This window comes from Grammomys surdaster, unplaced genomic scaffold (genome assembly GCF_004785775.1).
Source record: "Grammomys surdaster isolate TR1022 unplaced genomic scaffold, NIH_TR_1.0 169, whole genome shotgun sequence".
In the NCBI taxonomy this organism is placed as follows: domain Eukaryota; kingdom Metazoa; phylum Chordata; class Mammalia; order Rodentia; family Muridae; genus Grammomys; species Grammomys surdaster.
In genome coordinates, this window is record NW_021604617.1 from 451,010 (window position 1) to 472,688 (window position 21,679).

General features: G+C 35.9%; 1 protein-coding gene across 1 annotated transcript in view; it reads right to left on the reverse strand.

The window, feature by feature from the left end:
* Adgre3 (adhesion G protein-coupled receptor E3) overlaps positions 1 to 21,679 on the reverse strand; it is a 115,373-nt gene that overhangs the window by 9,164 nt on the left and 84,530 nt on the right. Inside the window, exons 15-16 of the mRNA XM_028766601.1 lie at positions 19,789 to 19,969; positions 2,845 to 2,940 (exon numbers count right to left, since the gene is read on the reverse strand). Coding sequence (XP_028622434.1) covers positions 2,845 to 2,940; positions 19,789 to 19,969 — 277 coding nt within the window. The remainder of the gene's footprint in view (positions 1 to 2,844; positions 2,941 to 19,788; positions 19,970 to 21,679) is intronic.

Genomic DNA, 21,679 nt, shown 5'->3' on the forward strand with positions numbered 1-21,679 from the left:
AAATAACATCATGGTATTAGTATACAGAAAGACAGATTGATGAATGGAATGAAATCCAAGACCCAGAAATAAACACACTTGATCTTTGACATCGAAGTCAAAACCATGAGTGGAAAATGAAAGTATGTTAAATAGATGGTGTGGGTATAACTGAGTGTCTGGATGTAGAAGAATGCAAATAGAGCCATATTTATCACCCTGAACAAAGCTCAAGTCTAAAATAATGATTGGCTGAGGAAGTTATAACCACTGATATACAAATGCTAGAGGAGCAATTAACCTAATTTTCTGGTTACATTTGAAGCCCACTTTCTTATTGAATTTAAAGGTCACTACAAGAGGAAAATTATGCCTGGTATCATTAAATGGGCGAAGAATATTTAGCAGGCTAGGTTTTAGATCCTAGGGACATGCAATAGTATCATTATGTTAAGTGGACATAGTAATAAAGTTTATGTTGGTACCTTTATACCAAAGATTATTTTAGTCCTCTACCATCATTAGACCTGTTTCTTTTTATAGTATATGGCAGTTAATATACAGATTAACAATGGGTCAGAACATAACGAATAAGAATCTTTGGAGATACATATAACAAAACTCATGACCTCAAAATTTAGAAGTAATCATTGAAAATGATCAAGTAGATACTGGGTGCCTATGTAGGAGAAGGCTCAAGCAGTAACCATTTGCCAGATATGACAATGTTGCTGCATATATGGACTCAAAGTAACTGTGACTGCATACACAAGACCCACTAAAGATCAAGCCAAATTGTCCAAATGTATGTGCCATTGGATCATGGAGTTTCACCCCTATATGAGGTGCAATTTGGGATGATGTAATTGTCAGTTTTTGTTCTTGAGCATGTGGCTTCTAAGAGTGTATCAGTGATCTAGTGTAAAATATTACATCCAGGTACATTCAGTCCTCATTAAATAGAACAGTGGAAATTTAAAATAAAAACTTATAGTTTGGAAATAAAATTGGTATAAAATATGGAAAATGGATTTAGAAAATTGGATTTGATCAGGATACATTATGTGTATGAATGAAATTCACAAACAATAAAACAAATTTTAAAAATAAATTATTTTGGTCATGGGGGGATTGCTCAGTAGGGGAAAATGTTTATCATGCCACTTGTGACCTAGGCTTGTTTTTGGATTACCTACCTTAAAAGTCTGAAATTATTGGCTAATGATTTAACAAAAATCTTTAAAAAGGCAACCACCATACACATTAAAAGAAATATTATACAGTTTTGTGACATATTTTGAAACATGGACATTGATAAAGTCCCCTGGAGATTCATTTTGTGGAGTCAGAGGGCTGACTTAAAGTAAGAGTTCTCAAATAAAAAAATTAGGTTTGTAAAATAATTGAGTAAAATATTGAATATCAAATTAAATACTTTGTCAGGATATGTATCTACTAAATTGCTCATTCTAGTAATAGTTCTATAAAATGGCCAGGGGTCATTTTATCATGTACTACTTTGAAGTTTTTAATTTCTGTGTAATACTCATGGCAGTTCATTATAGTTCCTTGAAAATAAACTTCTTGGTAACTAGGTAGTACAAGCCTAAGGCAAGCTAGAGAAAATGGTGTAAACTAATGAATAACTACATAAAAGTAGCTAAAGGGATTCAATTTTAAGTGACAGCACTCAGATGTTTATGTTAGTGCATGTGTACACAGACACACATATGGAGACCAGAGAACAGACCCTTGCATCATTTCACCAGATACCATTGATTATTTTTAACAGCATCTTTAATTGGTCAGTGGCTCACCTATTCATCTAAACCAGTTGTACACAGAGCTCAAAGGATCATTCATCTCTATCTTCTCAGGTTGAGATTACACAGATGCTCCAGCATGCCTGTTTTGGTCTTGTGTAAATTTCAGGGATCAACACTGAGATTTTGATTACAAGATAGACACTCTACTAAATGTACTCTTTCCCCAACCCATAATTCTACTGTTTTTAGTGCCTTTAGATATGGTGGGTTTGAAAGTGGATATTCCTAAAAGAAAAGTTAGCTAGCAAAAGGTAATAACTCAATTCAATGGCTCCTCAAAACCCCAGTGAGCTAAAAGCAGGAACTATCTTGAGAAGGATCCTATCTTTATGGACAAAATATATTAGAAGACTATGATATTTGGGAAAATCTTGATTTATAGAGTCTATAGAAAAACTCCTGCAGCTTCAGTAACTGAGATGGTCACATGAGAGAGTAATAATAGGTAGAAAAGTCTTTGAAAATACAAGGTCCATGTCCTGATGGGCAGTGAAGAGCATAGCAGTGGATGGTTCATACCTTGTTAAGGAAAATGAAGACAAGTAATGGGTCTTCTCAAAGAAAATAGGTTGTAAAGTGCCAAGGTAAAAAGGCAAGTATCCAAGTTCTTAACTCCACTGCAAAATTCAGTGGTGTCACTGATATTACCAGGGGCTAATGCATCCTGTGGTATCTAACAGAATTTTTCTGTTGGTTATGTTTAATGAGTACTGTCTTGAGGCTTCTGAAGGAAATATATAGCCATTCTTGACAATTAATACGCAAAAATAGATAGATAGAAAGAGAATGGTAGATTAGAGAAATATGGAAAGAAAGATATTTTCAAGAGAGATATGAGTAGGGTAGAGAGAGAAGTTTGAATCAAGAATTCAGTAAGAAGGAAGGAAGGAAAGAAGAAATTAAGGAATGAAGAAAGCTATTTTGCTGTGCACTGTAGGCCAGATTTTTAATTTCTTTATCAAGGAACAAAGAGGAAATTTATGTTTGCATGTGAAACTAGATCAGGTCATATAAATCTTTCCTGGAAGGTTGAACTTACCATTTTTGTGTGAGTAGTAGAATGAGACACTTCAGTGCTTTCGTTTTCAACTTCTTTCTGCAGTCTTTGAAACCACTTCTTATATTCCATTCGTACCTGGAAGAACCCATTAGAAATATGGTCACAACTGAACTTGGTTCAAAAAAAAGAAAATGTACCTAACATGAGATCCAAAAGATGCAAATGTAAACTGTTACTCTCTTTCAATCTCATTGCTATTCTGTATATATTTGACCATATTTGTACTTCTTAATTTTATTTAAATTTAAGTTCCTCAATTATAAAATGTATCTATAATAAACACCATAAGAATATGATGGTGTTAGTGGTGATAGTGGTACAAATGATAATAAAAATGCTGATAATATTGTAAGTGCATGATTATAATACTGCTGAGTTTGTTAATAGTGATTGTAATGAAGGTAATTAAAGAAGGTCTGTCATGATGTTCATAATGATAATCATGAGAACAGTGATAATAATGAAAATAATACTAGTAGTCATGGAGCAGCTGGTAAAGATGAATATGATGATTAGGTCGTATGACTGGCAAAATTGGTAGTGAGGAGATGTTAATGATGGTGATTGTAAATAATGATGCTAGTGATACTGATGATGGCAATAAGTATGGCAATCATGATAATTATTTTAGTGTTAACACTGAAATATTATTATAGATGGCACTGGTGGTGAGAATGTCGTAATTCATATGATGATAACCATGATAATTATGGCGATTCTGGTGGAAATCAGTATGATAAAAGGTGTATTTATGATTGTGGTAACCACAGTAACAATGTTGATGGTAGTAATGATGGTGACAATGATGATAATAGTGAATAGAAAGATGATTAGGCTAATTTTGATGTGATAATAGTATGGAAATGGATGTGATATTGATGATCATGAACAGGATGGAGATTGAATGATGATGATAAAGAAAAAGCAGAAGATGATGAGAGTGTGCTCTGGGACTAAAAAATCTTGTAGGAATCCTAGCAGGTTGCCTGCCTGACAAACTCTGCACCTCAACATCTGCCTTTTATATACTCAGTATTCTACCTGCCTAGTTGCCATAACTCAGCTGCAAACTGTGTTGAGACTCTTTGTACTGCCAGAGACCAGCCTGGAGCAGAGATACCCCACTCTTCTAGAGAAATTAAAGACTGTAAGAAATTCATGTGGGCTGCCCTCCTTCCAAACGTGCACATTTTCTCACTATATCAGAGTCTGCCAACCCTATCCCAAGTCCCTTGCATTCCTATGTACTATGCCCCACCCTCCAAAAGGTTCATTGACCCTTTACTCTTCCAGAGAGCAACAAGTCTTCTAAAAGTCCAGAAAGTGTCCCTGTGATCAACCGCTTGCATTCTCAATTCCTGTTCTAATTCTACTCAGTATACCACCCTCCCAATCACCATATCTTTGCCCCCAACTGAGATTGGGACCTCCTGTGGCAAAGACTCTTTCCTGTACTAGAAACTCCACACAGTGGAAGGTGCTCAGCCTTTGATGGGTGCAAAGACTCCCTGTTCTATCAGAAATCAGAGACAAAGGAGACTGTGAGAAGTACAGGTAGGCTTATAGCCCATCAAGCTCCACATTACTTTTGAATCTGCACACAAAAAACCCAGAGGCTGGTTTTTATAGTTACTATAATCCAATGCTCAAGTAGGGTGGGGATTTTATTGCTCTACCAGAGACCAGCCTGGGGTGAAGACTTCTAGCTCAACTAGATCTCAGCTACTGGCAGAAGCCCAGGAAGGCTGCCCACCACAAAAGCATTTCCACTCTCACTATGTAGGTATCCTTCCAACGTATCCTGTTCGGCGTCCTCCTACTTGTACTCCAGCTTCCAACATGGGCAGAGACTCCCCACACTACCAGGGAACAAAATGACTGGGAGAAATCCAGGTAGATTGCCAGGCCATTAAAATACTATACTCTCTCAGTGGCTCCTCAATGTATCTCCAATTTGCTATAATCTCCTTGGTGATATCTCAGTCCCCATCTGGAACAGAAATTCCCACTACTAAAAAGACCAACCTGTCCACCACAATCAGAGACCCCTACTGGGGAAGAGACTTCCCACTCTATCAGAGACTATAAAGACTGTGAACAATTTAGATAGTCTGACTGCTTGCCAACCCCTCATTAACTCAGCATTTCTCTACTTTATCAACAGTCTTGCTTCTGTCCATGAGCCATTCCTAAGTCTCCAAGTGGGGCAGAGACTGTTTTTGATACCAGGATTCACACTTAATGGGAAAAGCCAGCCCACACAGAGCAGAAGATGAGAGAATAAACAGAAACCAAGCAACCAACCAACCAACCAACCAACCAAACAATCAAACAAAGAAACAGAAAAAAGCCAAAACAAGCAAAGGCAAATTTGGAAACTGGTACTGAAACCTTTAATTACCATAAATCTAGAAATCTAGATGCCAAAATTCGAACACAATAAAAAAAAACTGTCAAAGCATAATAATAAGACTCAGATACCCTACTACATACAGCAAGCCCTGTATACTCCAATACAACAAAAGAAAAAGGAAAAGACCTTGAAAGCAACTTTATGAAGATTATTGTGGTGCATAAGGAGGAATGAATAAATCCCATAAGGAAATTCAGGAAAACATAGACAATTGAAGGATATGAATAAATCCATCAAACAACCAACAACGAGAAAAACAGTTGTAGGAAATGAATAAAACTATTCAAGACCTGAAAATCAAAGTAGCAGCCATAAATTAAACACAAACTTGGAAAAATGAAAATAATTTAAAAAAATACTAGGTACATGAACAGGAACACAATGCATCACCAACAGGATACAAGTGATGGAAGACAGAATCTCAGGTGTTGAAGAAACCATGGAAGAAATAGACACATCAATCAAATAAAATGTTAAACTTAACATGTTTATGACATACAGCATCTAGGAAACTATGTAATAATGAGAAGACCAAACTTCAGAATCATACAAGTGGAATAAGATTCTCAGCTTGAAGACCCACAAAATACTTCTGCAAAACCATAGAACAATAATTTTCTAATGTAAGGGAAAAAACACTTATAATAGTACAAGAAGCTTACATAACAGAAAAGATGGTAAGAGTAAAGGAAGTACACTTGTAATAATAATATTAAAACATTAAATATTTAGAAATAAAGAATTATTAAAAAGCTGCAAGAAAAAAAACAGCAAGTAACATATAAAGGCAGACAAGTTAGAATAAGGCCTGACTTTTTAATAGAAAGGCTAAAAACTAGAGGGGCCTGAACAGATATCCCCAAGACTCAAGAGACCACAGATTAAAAACCAGAATAGTGTATCCATCAATACTTTCAATGACCATAGATGGAGGAACTAAGATGTTTCACAATAAAATCAATTTTTAATAACACAAAACAATAACTTTTCACAAACCAATCTTATAGAAGAAACAAAAAGAAAACTCCAATACTAGGAATTTAACTATACGAATGAAAACACAGACAATTAGTAATGTCACATAAGCAAAAATAAAAGAAACACACACACACACACACACACACACACTACTACCACCACCAAAATAAAAGAAATTAACAATCATTGGTCTTTGATAGCTATCAATATCCATGGATTCAATTCCTTAATAAAAATAAGCAGTCTAACAGTAGATATAAAAATAGGATCTACCCTTCTGCTACACTGAAAAAAAATCAACTCAGCAACAAAGATTGACATTACTGAAAAGGAAAGGGTTGAAAAAATATTGTCTAATCGAATGGACCCAAGAAGTACGCTGTTATAAGCATTTTGATATTTAACAAAATAGAATTACAATCAATATTAATCAAGAGAGATAACGAATAACATTCACATTGAAGGAAAAAATCCATCAAGATGATGATGTCTCAATTCTGAACATGTATGCTCCAAATAAAAGGGCACTCACATTTTAAAAGAAATATCACTAAAGCTTAAAGCACATATCAAAATACATACAATAATATTAGTAGACTTTTATACTCCTTTTCACCAATGGACTATTCAACCAAACAAAAATTTAATCGACAAATAAAGTAGTCAACAAGATATTTGTAAGCAAATGAAACTAACAGAAATATACATGGCTAAGATCAAAAACTCAGATGACAGTATGTGCTAAAGAGGATGTGGAGAAAGAGGAACACTCCTCTTTGTTTCCAGGCTGGTGGGATTGCAAACTGGTACAACCACTCTGGAAATCAATCTGGTGATTCCTCAGAAAATTGGAAATAGATCTACCTGAAGACCTAGCTATACAACTTTTAGGCATGTACCCAAAAGATGCCTTACCATGCCAAAGGGGCATATGTTCCACTATGTTCATAGTAGCCTTATTTGTGATAGCCAGAAGCTGGAAACAACTTAGATGTCCCAAAATGGAAGAATTCATACACAAAATGTGATTCATTTACACAACGGAATACTACTCAGGTATTAAGAATAAGAATTTTGCAGGCAAATGAATGTAACTAGAAAATATCATCCTGATTGAGGTAACTCAGACCCAAAAGGACATGCAAGTGGAAATTATCCAAAAAATTACAGAATACCCAGGATACAACCCACAGGACTCAAAAGGATAACAAGCCAAAGGACCCAAGTGATGATGCCTCAATCCTACATGGGAGGGGGAAGAAAGCAGTCACAGGGGGCACAGGGAGGGAAGGACCTTGGTGGGAGAGGGGACAGAGAGGGGAAAGGGGGAACATGATCAAGTATTGGGGGCATAAAACTAAAGCCCTGAGGACTAGCTGAAAGAATGGAAACAAACAACCTTGGGAGGCAGGAGGTGAGAAAACCTCCGGAATGTTCCAGACACCTGGTAGGTGAGTCTCAGGATTCAAAGGGAGGGACATTGGATTAAGTTCTTTGCAGTGGGGAGGGAGAACTTGTTGAGTCCATCTCTAGTGGAGGAACAGGACATCAAATGGAGGGATGGGGTTGCCATCCCACAGCCAAAAGCTCTGACCCAGAATTGTTCTTGTTTGCAGGAACTGTTGGAACAAAAATGGAGAAGAGCATGAGACAAAGGAGGTCCAGTGACAAAACCAAATTGTGTTTCAAGCCTGGAACCCTGACACTGTTACTGATGCTGCAGCGTGCTTGAATCAAGACCCTAGCATGGCTGCCTTCTGAGATGCCCAACAAGCAACCGAAAGAGTCAGATGCAGGTGCTATCACTCAACCAATTGATGGAACCTGGTTACACTGTGGTTGGACTAGCAAAAAGTTGGAAGAAGCTGGGGAGGAGAAAAGCCCCATGGAAGAACAACACTCTCAACTAACCTGGACCCCTGAGATTTTTCAGACACTGAGTCACAAACCAGGGAGAATATACCAGCTGATATGAAGTCCTCAACACATATGCAGCAGAGGACTTCCTGATCTGGCCTCAGTGAGAGAAGAGAGAAGATGCAGCTAACCTTCAAGAAACTTGAGGCCCTAGGGAGTGAGGAAGCCTGTTAGGATTGGAGTGGGGTAGGTGAGGACATTGGAAGGGCATATGGCATAAGGACAGTCATGGGGCAGACTGGGAGTAGAATGAAGTCCAGACTCTAAAAAAGGATTAAAGCAAAAAAAAAAACCATTTAAAAAAGAAATATAGAGAAATTTCATTCAAACAAACACAAATATTTTTTTCTCAAAACCTACAAGAACTTTCCCCAAAGTGAATCATATACTCATTCACAAATAAACTATAAACAGATAAAAAAAAGTGAAATAGCACTCTGTATCTTATAAAAGTGTACAATATAGAATAGTGAAACAATAAAAAGTCTACAAATTCATGAAAACTGAACAACTCTCTACTAAGTGACCACTATGTTAAAGAGAAATAAATAAATTAAAGACATTCTAGAATTCAAAGGAAAAGAGTGAGAACACACTAAAATTTACAGGAAACAATGAAAGCAAAGCTAAGAGAAAAGTTCACAACACTATGCATACACAAAAATGGAAAGATCTTGTATTAGCAAATTAACATCACAAAATAAAGTTTTAAACACAAAACAAACAAACAAACAAACAAAAAACACAAAAAACAATCACAACCATGTGTAGCAGATACCAAGAAATAAGTAAACTGAGGGATGAAGTCAATAAAATAAAAACAAGGAAAACAATACAAAGGATTGAGGAAAGCAAGAGTTAGTTCTTTGAGAAAATCACCAAGACAAACAAATCATTCACCAGGCTAGCTAAAAGATAGGGAAAATTATCATACTAACAAAATTAAAAAATGAAAATGGAATATTACGATAAACATGTAGAAATTCAAAGAATCATGAGGTCATACTTCAAGAACCTGTACTTCACAAGATTGGAAAACTGAAATGGACAATTTTCTCAGTAGGTACCATTTAACAAAGGTAAATATAGATCAAATAATCTAGATAGATGTATAAGTTGTAAAGACATAGGAGCAGTAATTGAAAGTCTCACAAAAACCTCAGAGTCATGTGGCTTTATCACATGATTCTATAAGACATTTGAAGGAGAGCTAAAAGGAATACTCTAAAAATTATTCCACAAAAGAAAAACAAATAAAACAATGCTGACTTTATTTTATGATGACATACTTTCTCTGATATACAAATTACAAAAACATCAACATTCATTGATAATTACAGCCAAATTTCCCTCATAAACATTAATGCAAAATTATTCAATGAAATACTAGCAAACAAAACTCAAGGACACATCAAGAAGATCAGCTACTATGTGCAAGCTGGATTTACCACAGAGATGGAGGTCTGAATCTGTGTAAGAAAATCTGTCAATCTAATCCATCATACAAACTCACTGAAAGAAAAAAACTGCATGATCATTACATTAGATGCTACAAAAGCCTTTGGCAAAATCCAAAACCCCTTCATAAGAGTTTTAATAAAATAACAGATACAGAGGACATATCTAAGTATAACAAAACAATTTACAACAAGTCTTTAACCAACATCAAAATTTGAAAGAAACTCAAAGCAATTACACTAAAATCTGGAACAAAACAAGGCTGTCTACTTGCTCTCTTTGTATGTATTATAATGCTTGAAGTTCTAGGTGAAGTAGTAACAACTAAAGGAGATCAAGGGGAAGAAATTTGAAATGGAAGAAATCAAAGTATTATTTTTTTAAGTGAAGTGATAGTAAGTGACCCCAGCAATTTTACCAGGGAATTCTTACAGTTGATAAACAACTTCAGCAAAGAGGCTGGATACAAGATTAAGCAAACAAACGGACAAACAAACCCCAAATTCAGTAGGCTTCCTATATACAAAGGACAAATAGGCTGAAAAAGTAATGAAAGAAACAACACTATTCACAATAGCTGTATTATAAAATATATTGATAAAATTCAAACTAAAGAAGGGAAAGACCTATATGATAAAAACTGAAAGTCATTAAAAAAAGAAATTGTAAAAGATACCAGAAGATAGACAGGTTGCCCATGCTCATTGATAAGTAGAATAAACATAGTAAAAATGGCCACCTTACCTAAAACAATACAGTCTCCCCTCAAAATTTAAACATAATTATGTACAGACTTTGAAATAACAATACTGAACTTAAAATCAAAAACCAAAACAAACCAAAACAAACCAAAACAAATCAGAACAAACAAACAAACAAAAAACCCTCCTCTATAGTAGAAGAACATCCTGAGGTACCAAATTCTAATAAAAAGCCATAGAATTAAAGCTGTATGGTAATGGCATAAAAACAGAAAAGTTGTTCAATATAATCAAATCAAATCCCCAAAAGTAAATCCACACACCTACGGTCATCTTGTTTTTGCAAAAGACAGAGTAGTAATACAATGAAACAAAGAAAGCAGCTTCAATATTTGGTGCTGGTCAAACTTGATGTTGGAATGTTGAAAATGCAAATATATCCAAATCTGTCACCCTGCACAAATCTCAAGTCCAAGTGGATGAAAGCTCTCAACATAAAACCAAATACACTGAAGCTAATTGAAGAGAAATTTGGTTCCTGAACAGAACACCAATTATGAAGGCATTAAGATTAACAATTAATAAGTGCTACCTAATGAAAAGTGTTTTTAAGTTAAAGGATAGTCAGTAAGACAAAAACAAAGTCTACAGAATGAGAAAGGATCCTAACCAACCACACATACAACAGAAGGCTGATATCAAAATTGTATAAAGAACTCAAGTAAGTACACAGCAACAAACTGAATATTCCAGAACAAAAGAGGTGTATAGATCTAAACAGAGTTTTCTCAACAGAGGAATTGAAAATGGCTAAGAAGCACATGAAGAACAACAGTAGGTAACAGAGATATGCAATTAAAATTACTCTGACACTCCACCTTATAACTGTCAGAATGGCTATGATCAACATGACAAGGGACAGCTCATGCTGGCAAGGATGTGGAGCAAGGCAAACATACATACTATTACCTCCAGAAACAAAACATAGCAGGAACTAACAATCATCTGTCTTTAATAGCTTTCAGCTGCAATTAAATCAATACCCCCCTCCCCCATAAGACAAACACTACATAAAGTTGAAGGCTGGATAACATTTTCCCAAAAAATGGTCCAAAAAAAAAAAGCTGGAGTTGCCATTATAATGTCCAATAAAATAGGCTTTCAACCAAAAGTTAAACTAAATGAGGAAGGACACTTGATATTCATTAGAGGATAAATCTACCAAGAGAAGTCTGAATTCGGAACATCTATGCTCCAAATGCAAGGGCATCCACTTCATAAAAGAAACTTTACTAATACTCAAAACACACATCAAACCTCACACAGTAATAGTAGAAGACTTCAACACCCCTCTCTCACCAGTGGACAGATCATTTAAACAGAAACTCAACAGAGAAACAGTGAAACTAACAGAAGTTATGATAAAATGGATTTAACAGATACCTACAGAATATTTCACCCCCAAAATAAGAGAACATGTCTCACCACCTCATAGAACCTTCTCCAAACTGAGCATATAATTTGACATAAAATAAGCCTCAACAGATACAAGAAGACTGAAATAATCCCATGCATTCTGTCAAATCACTATGAACGAAAACTAGACTTCAATGGCAACACAAACAACAGAAAGGCTACATACTCATGGAAACTACACAACTCTCTGCTCAATGATAACTTAGTCATGGAAGATATAGAGCAATAAATCAAAAACTTTATAGAATTTGATAAAATGAAGACACACCATACCCAAACTTATGGGACACACACAAAAAAATAAGGTTGGGGGAAACTTAAGAGCAATAGTACCTTCATAAAGAAATTAGAGACATGGGCCAACGACCAGGAAATGGGCTGTGTGGCAGGAATATGACATTGACCAAGGATAAGGAAGTAGGCTTCAGGTAGGAATCTGAAATTAGGCTAGAACAAAGAAGTAATTTCAGGTAGGAATCTAAATCTTAGGGTGGAACAAAGAAGTAATTTCAGGCAGGAATCTAAATATTAGGCTAGAACAAAGAAGTAATTTCAGACAGGAATCTCAATGTTAAGCTAGAACAAGGAAGTAGGCTTCAGACATGAAAATGACCTTGAACTATAACAGGGAAGTAGGCTCAAACACTTTGGTCAACCTACTAAGCCCTTAGAAACAGTGATCATGGGAGTGTTCATGTAACTGGGATTAATGCCTTGTTTTTTCTTTGACTATTTGTGCTTATTATCTTGCTTGTTCTTTGACTATTTTCATCTATTGTATTGATAGACCCTCAACCTAGAACTGACCTTAATACACACATGCAATTAAAATGGTATAAAAGCATAAAGGAGGAGGGGTTATAGGATGGGGGTTCTAGGGAGGGGAAATGGGGAAAGGGGATGACATCTGTATTGTAAATAAATAAAGTATTTAATAAAAATTAAAAAAAAATTGGAGACTTTCCTTGCAAGTAACTTAACAACAAACATTAAAGCTCTAGTAGAGAAAGCACCAAACACACAAAAAAGGAATAGATGGTAGGAAGTAGGGGCTGGAGAGATGGCTCAGTGGTTAAGAGCACTGACTGCCCTTTCAGAGGTCCTGAGTTCATTTCCCAACCATATGTTGGCTCACAACCATTTAAAATGGGATCTTATCTCCTCTTCTGGAGTGTCTGAAGTCAGAGACAGTGTATGCATATACATAAAATAAGTAAGTAAATAAATAAATAAATAAATAAATAAATCTTTTAAAAAATGATAGGAAGTAGTCAAGCACAGGGCTAAAAACAACCAGTTAAAAACAAAGAAAATGATACAAAGAATCAACAAACCAAGAGCTGGTTCTTTGAGAAAATTAACAAGATATTTAAACATTTAACCTAATTAACTAAAGTGAATGGAGACAGTATCCAAATAACCAAAATCAGAAATTAAAAAGGACACATAACAAAATAAACTGAGGAAATCATATTTTCTGTATCCATTCCTCTGTTGAAGAACATCTGTTTTTTTTTTCAGCTTCTGGCCTTTATAAATAAGGCTGCAATGAACATAGTGGGACATATGTCCTTGTTATATGTTGGAGCATCATCTGGGTATATCTCCAGGAGTGGTATAGCTGGATCCCAAGGTAATGCTGTGTCCAGTTTTCTCAGGTACCACGAGACTGATTTCCAGAGTGGCTGAATCAGCTTGCAATCCTACCAACAATGGACGAATGATGGTGGGGAGGAAGGAGTGGGTGGGTAGACAGGAGAACACCCTTATAGAAGCAGGGGAAAGTATATAGGATATACAGCTTTGGGGGGTGGGAAGAAACTGGGAAAGGGGATAACATTTGAAATAGAAATAAAGAAAATATCCAGTTTTTAAAATGTACTTTACAAAAGCTTATACTCTACAAAACCAGAAAGTTTAGATGAAATGGATAACTTTCTAGACAGATACTACATAACAAAGTTAATTCACAATTAGGAAAACTTTGTAAACAGTTCCATAACCCCTAAGGAAATCAAAATAGTCATCAAAAACCTTCCAACCAAACCCAGGGCCAGATGGTTTTAGTGCAAAATTCTACCAGACCTTCAAAGAAGAACTAATACTATTCCACTAAACTGAAACTGAAAAAACACTACCTTATTCATTTCATGAAGCCATAGTTACTCTGATACCTCAACAACACTCAACAAAGAAAGAGAACTTCAGACCAATTTCGCTTATGAATAATGAAACAAAAATACATAATAAAATTCACACAAACCAGATCTAAGGACACATCAAAACCATCATTCACCATGATCAGGCAGGCTTCATTCTAGTGATGCAGGGATAGTTCAATATATGAAAATTCATCAACATAATGCACTATGTAAACAAATTCAAGAAAAAAAAACACGTGGTCATCTCATTAGATACTGAAAATGCCTGTGACAAAATACAGCACCCGTTCATGTTAAAAGTCTTGGAGATACCAGCAATTCATGGCATATACCTAAACATAATTAAATCTATTTATAGCAAAACAACAGCCAACATCAAATTAAATAGAGAGATACTAGAAGCAAACCCACTAAAACCCAGGAAACAAAAGGTCGCCAACTTTTTCCCTATCTATACAATATTGTGATTGAAATTATAGCTAGAGCAATTACACAACAAAAGAAGATTAAGGTGATAAAAATTTGAAAATAAGAAGTCAAAGTATTACCTTTTGCAGATGATATGATTGTATACATAAGCAATCCTCAATATTCCACCAGAGAACTCCTACAGCAGATAAACAACTGCAGCAAGGTGGCAGAATATAAAACTAAATAAAATAACTCAGTAGCCTTCCTTGATTTAAAAGACAAACAGGCTGAGAAAGAAATTACAATCCCCTTCATAATAGCCACAATTATAATATATCTTTGTGCTACTATTACAAAGCAAGCAATGATCTGTATGATAAGAAATTCAAATCCTTGTTAAAAAAATATGGAAGAAGACCTCAGGAGATGGAAAGATCTCCCATGCTCACTGATTGATAGTATTTGCATAGTAAAAATGGTCATCTTACCAAAAGCAATGTACAGATAATTATTCACAGACATAGAAAGAGCAATTCTCAACTTCATATGGAAAAACGACAACAACAAAAAATCAGTATCCAAAAAATTCTCAATGGGAAAACAACTTCCAGGAGAATCACCATCCCTGAACTCAAGCTTTACTACAAATCAATAGTGATAAAAATTTTATAGTATTGATACATAGGCAGACAGGTTGGTCAATGAAATAGAATCAAAGACCCAGAAATAAATCTGGACACTTAATCTTTGACAAAAAAGGCAAAATCATACAGTGGATTAAAGAAAAGCTTCTTTAATAAATGGTGCTGTTTTTACTGGTGATCTTTATGTAGAAGAATTAAAATAGATTCATGTTTATCACCTTACACAAAGCTTATGTACACATGTATCAAGGACTTCAACATAAAACCAGATACACTAGATCTTAATAATAGAGAAAGTAAGAAAGAGCCTTGATCTCATTGATACAGGGGGAATTTTTCTGAACTGAACACCAAAGGCTCAGGCTATAGGATCAACAAGTGATAAATGGGACATCATGAAACTGATCATCTTCTGTCAGACAAAAGACATCATCAATAAGATGAATTAGCAACCTACAGATTGGAAAATAATCTTCACTAACCCTACATTAGATAGAGGTCTAATATCCAAAATAAAAAAAAGAACTGAAAAAATTTTCCTCCAAAAATCAAATAACCAAATTCAACTTAAAAATAAATTGGGTGAAGGGCTAAATAGAGAATTCACAAAAGAATATCAAATGGTCAAGAAGCACTTAAGAAATATTCAAAGTTACTAGGCATCAGGAAGTGCTAATCAAAATGACCTTGTGATTCTACCTTACATCTTTCAGAATGGCTAAGATTGAAAACCCAAGTTACAGCATATACTGGCAAGTATATGGAGAAAGAGGAAAACTTCTTCATTGCTGGTATGATTGCAAGCTGGTGCAACGACTCTGGAAATCAGTCTGGTGGTTCCTCAGAAAATTGGACATAGCTATACCTGAAGACTCAGTTATACTACTCCTGGGCATATACCCAGAAGATGCTCCAACATGTTATAAGTACATGAGCTCTGCCCTGTTCATTGTAGCCTTAGGTGTAAAACCCAGATACTGGAAACAACTCAGATGTCCCTCAACTGAAAAAATGGATACAGAATATGTGGTTCATTTACATAATGGAATAATATTAAGCTATATAAAAATGAAGATATCATGAATTTGCAGGGAAATTAATAAAACTAGAAATTATCATACTGAGTGATGTAACTCAGACCCAAAAAGATATACATGGTATAGTCTAAGTGATAAGTGTATGCTAGCAAAAATGTACAAAATACCTAGGATACAACCCAAAGACCATAAAACGTGTAACAAGCAGAAGGGCCCAAGTGAATATGCTTTAGTCCCATTTAGAAGGGGAAATAAAATAATCATTGGAGGCAGAAGGGTGGAGGGAACTGGGTGGGAGAGGTGATGGGGAGGGGAAAATGGAAACTGGATCAGGTATGTGGGTTGGTGACAGGAGAGAAGCCTATAGGGTCAACAGGATGATTGGAAATAAGCAGCCTCTGTGCGAGGGAGTTGGGGGGACCCTCTAGAATGTACCAGAGACCCAGAAGGTGAAGGACTCTAAGGACTCAATGGGGGTGACCTTACCCAATATGTCAAACATTGGGAAGAGGGAACTCGTATAGTCCACCTCATGTAGATAGACATGACCTCAAGCTGAAGGACAGGGTTATTAGTCCACAGTCAATATTTCTGACTCTGTATTGTTCCTATCTAAAAAAAACCGGCAGGGACATAAATGCAAAAGGGACTGAGGATAAAAGGCTACCCAGTGACTGTCCCAAATTGGAACCCATCTCATGGAGGGAGGGGGGACCAAGGCCTAACATAATTACTTATGCTATGTTTTGATTATTGATATAAACCTGTAATGGCTGTCCTCTGAGAGGCCCTACCAGCAGTTGACTGAGACAGAAGCAGACACTTACACCCAACCATTAGACTAAAGTCAGGGACCTCTAAGTATGAATTATGGGAAGGATTGAAGAATTTGAAGGGGAGACAGATCCTATAGGAAGACAAGCAGTCTCAACTAACACACATCCCAGGAAAATCCCAGAGACTGACCCATAAACCAGGAGCATACATAGGATGGTACAAAGGCCCTGGTACAAATATAGCAGATGCCTGGCTGGTCAGGCCTCAGTGGGAGAAGATGAACTTAATCCTCAAGAGCCTTGCAGTACCAGAGAACGAGGAGGCCTGGTATCAGGGAGTACCTTGTCAGAGGCAAAGGGAAGGAGGAACGAGATGAGAACTTTGGGAGGGGGGACTGAAGATGACAATGACTGGAATGTAAATAATCAGAATAATAATAATAATAATAATAATAATAATGAAAATAACAGTGGCACCATACAATTTCCCAGAAAATAAATGGAATGAGAAAAAAAACTTATTAGTGGATATTAACTGCATAGTAAAGGATTACCTTGCTCCAATCAAAACTCCACAGACCAAGAAAGGCTAAATAACAATGAAGGTTTAGGGGAGATACATGAATTTCTCTGGGAAGGGGAAACAACAGATATTGTGGATGGTCTCAGGGTGGGTGGAGAGATGAAGAGAAGGGTTCATGTGTGGTGAGGATGGAGGGTAAGGGTGCTTGGAATGACACTTGCAATAGGGGGATAGGTAGTTTGGAGGCAGTGTAAAAACCTAGGGCAATGGAAACTCTCACATAACTAGTAGAATCACTGTGACTAAGACTTCTGGTCACAGAGGACATAGATCCTGATCCAATAGCCTACAACCATCCAAGACTTCCAATGAAAGGATTGGGACAGACACACCCCAAACCCTCCACAAAATATTTGTTTATAATTTGTCCTATATGCATTCTGGGACTGGCTAACCAATCACTGGTCCCGGTTGAAGCTATGCCACAATTGTCAGCCCAACCCTGACACTACCTGGAGTATCAGAATCCAGAGCCAGTACTACACAGAACTGTAGGCCAGAAGGAAACATGATTGGCAAAATAGAAAGTCAACAAAATAATTTATAATAATATTCTGCTATAATTGTAGATGTGAGTCTGACATACTTATGATTAGAAAGTCTACATCCAACAAGTGATGAAAATAGATGCAAAGATGCACAACTAAGCTCTGGGAATCCTGAGGAAGAATGAGTGGAAAGATTGTAGGTACCAGAAGGGTAAGTAACACCACAAGAAAACCCAAAGAATCAACAATCCTGAACTCACAGGGGATAAATGAGACTAAAAGAATAAACAGGGAGCCTGCATTTTTTCAAACCTAGACCCTCTCCATATACGTGACACTTCTGTAGCTTGTGGTTTTTATGGGACTCCAGATGATCAGGGGCTGTTTCTGTTTTTTTTATCTGTTTTTGGAACTCTTGTCCTCCTACTGTATTAAGTAGTTCAGTCTTAATATGTAGAGATGTCCCTAGTATTATTGCGATGTGATATGCCATGTTTGATTGATATCTCTTGGAGGCCTGCCATTTACTGAAGGAAAAAGGAAAAGGAGAGGATGGGGAGGGGGAGAGGTAGGGGAAGGGACTGGAGTAAAGGAGGGAGGGAAAATATTTTTGGGATAAAATATATGAGGAAATATATTAATAAAAATAAGTTTTGAATTTTTACTCCTCAACATGATTTAAGAAATTCACACACGTTGCCTTTAATTTCAGTTGAAATAATTTACTTAAGAAAGGTTAAAGATCACCATGAATACTAGTCCCATTAAGATTAAAGTGAGTCACTTATTAGTAACCTTACCAAGAAGAATGTATTCCATTGAGGGAAAAATAAGTTAAAAGGCTGCAATCCTATGATACCAGTTGTAGGCCGAAGGGGGCTTTTTCCAACAAACTCTTCCCAAGCAGGAAAAGAAGAACACTTTAAAATGTAAATATTACACAAGACTCATATTCCCAGAAATAAATGAACCAAAATTAATGAATTGTGATGATAATGTATCCATTGTGTTAGCACCTTAACTGTTGTTATATTTTACATTCAATAGTAAGCAAACAAACAAACAGAAAGGCCACCAAAGGTGGTTGAAAATAGATAACAAATTATAAATACAACAATACTAAAAAAAAATAATGTATGCTACTGGGTTTCATTGCACTTTGTTATAGATTCTCAGCTCTTCAAAGTAAGATACTGAAATATTTCCAGAGGATAAAGTGGACTCAGAAAAATATGCATAATCTTCTTAGTCACAAAACAAACCACTGAATGGAAGATTTCAGAGTGAGGTAGACTGTACTCAGTATCATTTTGTCCCTCTCTAAAATATATATCACTATAGGAAATTATTGATCTCCTCCATGGCGAACGCAAATTTGACAATGAACATTTTTTTAATTAATCAAAAGTGTGCAGAAATGATATCTATAACTACTATGTGTAAGTGTCAAGGTTTAAGGTGTGATTTATATATAATCTCCTTCAGATTTGATACCAGACAATATCACACATTGTGTTCAAAATGCTAGTGCAAATAACTGTCAAGTGAATACTTTTTCATTTCATAAATATTAAGTCAATCAAATGTCAATTATATAGCATGAATAAAATCAAATCTTATGTTTTTATGCCACTACGATTTAAAAATTGGTAATAAAAAACCCTTTGTTCATGGAGAATGATCCAGCTCATCTTAACATGCCTCTAATATGTATGCTGAGATGCTAATTAGATATGAAACACATTATATGCTTTATCTAGGCAAAACTTAAAACTATCTTAAATAAATCAAACTTTCAAAGTTAAAACATGAATAAAGAATATGATTATCTTGTCCTAGACACTTTTGGAGCTAGGTTTGTGAGATATGACAGTCTTACCTGGCGATTAAGCAGACAATGTACCATAAATATCAAAACACCCTGCAGGACATTGATGATGGTGAACAGATAGGCAATGATCAATCTTACTGTCTTCCCAACTTCAATGAAAATAAATAAGCCAATGCCCCAAGAACATCCCAATACGAATAACTGAACAATGGCTTTAAATGTCATGATCCTGGAAGAAAATAAGGACAACAAAGTTAACTACTGTCTATTAGGCTTTCACTGCAAGTTAATTTAGATTATTGGAAAATATATATTTTTCATGTGTTAGGTTATTATTTTTTAGAAATATTTTACTTATTAAATATATACCTGTCTTACATACAAGATGCGCTGGAGTAATGGTGGTGCAGAACTTATGGCAGTGGCCAACTAATGATTGGTCCAACTGAGGCCTACAGCACAAAATGCATACTTCCTGGTTTGCCAAGGAGCATAGGTAGGACAGCTCAGAGATCCAGGATAGAACCAAATAAGACTGGCAAAAAGAGTAAATAATATGGTTCCTAATGATTATCTGCTTTTGTCATAGATTAGTGTCTAGCCCAATCATCATCAGTTGGGCATAATCCAGAAATGGAAGGAAGTAGATGCAGAGACTCACAGCCAAAATCTAAGTGGAGCCAGGAGAGCCTCACCAAAGATGTGGAAGAAGTTCTATTAGAGGCAGAGAGGTAGAGGACACAGTGCAAATACAGCCAAATAAATCAGTGAAACAGAGATCATAGGGGCTTACAGAGAATGAAACAACAAACAAATAGCCTGTATGATTCTCCAAATATATTTTTTGGCTATATTAACTTGGTAGTTTTGCTGGACTACCAACAGTGGAAATGGAAAGTATCTCTGACTCTTTTGTCTGATCCTAAGACCCTTTTGCTCCTATTGAGTTTTCCTTTCTAGCCTTGATATGAGGTTTTGTGCCAAGATTATTGTAGCATATCAAGCCATGTTTGGTGGTTTTCCCTGGGAGATTTTCAATTTAAGGGAAACAGAAGTGGGTCTGGGAGAGAAGTGAGGTGTGGATAGGGACTTGAAGGAGTGGAAGGAAGGGATACTGTGGACAGGATATAATGTATAAAAGAAGAACAAGAGAAAAAATATAACAGTACATACTTAAGAAATTCTGTATCTATGTCCTAAAACTTGAGGCTTTACTATGTTGAAACTATAAATGTCTTTACAGGATTTTGATTTGGACTGCATAGATGTCTCATTATGATATGGTTCTGAGGCTGTGAGGACCAGAAGTAGAATGTAAAAGCATAAAAGTGAAGAGGTTGAATACCAAGTTAATAAGAATGGAGCAGTGATGCATCCAATGTCTGATTGGCAGAACCTAGAATCACTTAAATGCCCTGCTTCTGAGCACATCTGTGAGGGAATGTTGAGATTAAGGTTAACCTCTGCAAATATCTTTGAAGGACTGTCTTGATTATATTAATTGAGGAGAGATGTTCTGCCCAATGTCACAGTATCATATCCCAGAGCTGAGATGCTACACTACATAAAATGCAGAAAGGAATATGTATACATGCATGCATTCATCACCATCTTCTTTACAGTTGTGAATGCTATATAGCAAAATATTTCAATCTCCACTTGCCTTGACCATCCCTCAATTTGTGCTATACAAAGTTCAAGACCAGTGAGATTAAAAAAGACCCTTTCTTTATTAATATGTATTTGTCGGTGTATATTCTTACAGCAACAGGAAAAATAAATTAAGACAAAGCTCTTTGTATATGTTTCACAGAAACAATATTATGCCAATAATTAAATAAGAAAAATATCCATAGTACATAATTAAAAGACTGCACTGGCTTAACTGAAATGTAGACTTTTCTCCTTTCTCCTATTCCATGTTTCTGGTTATGCCCAG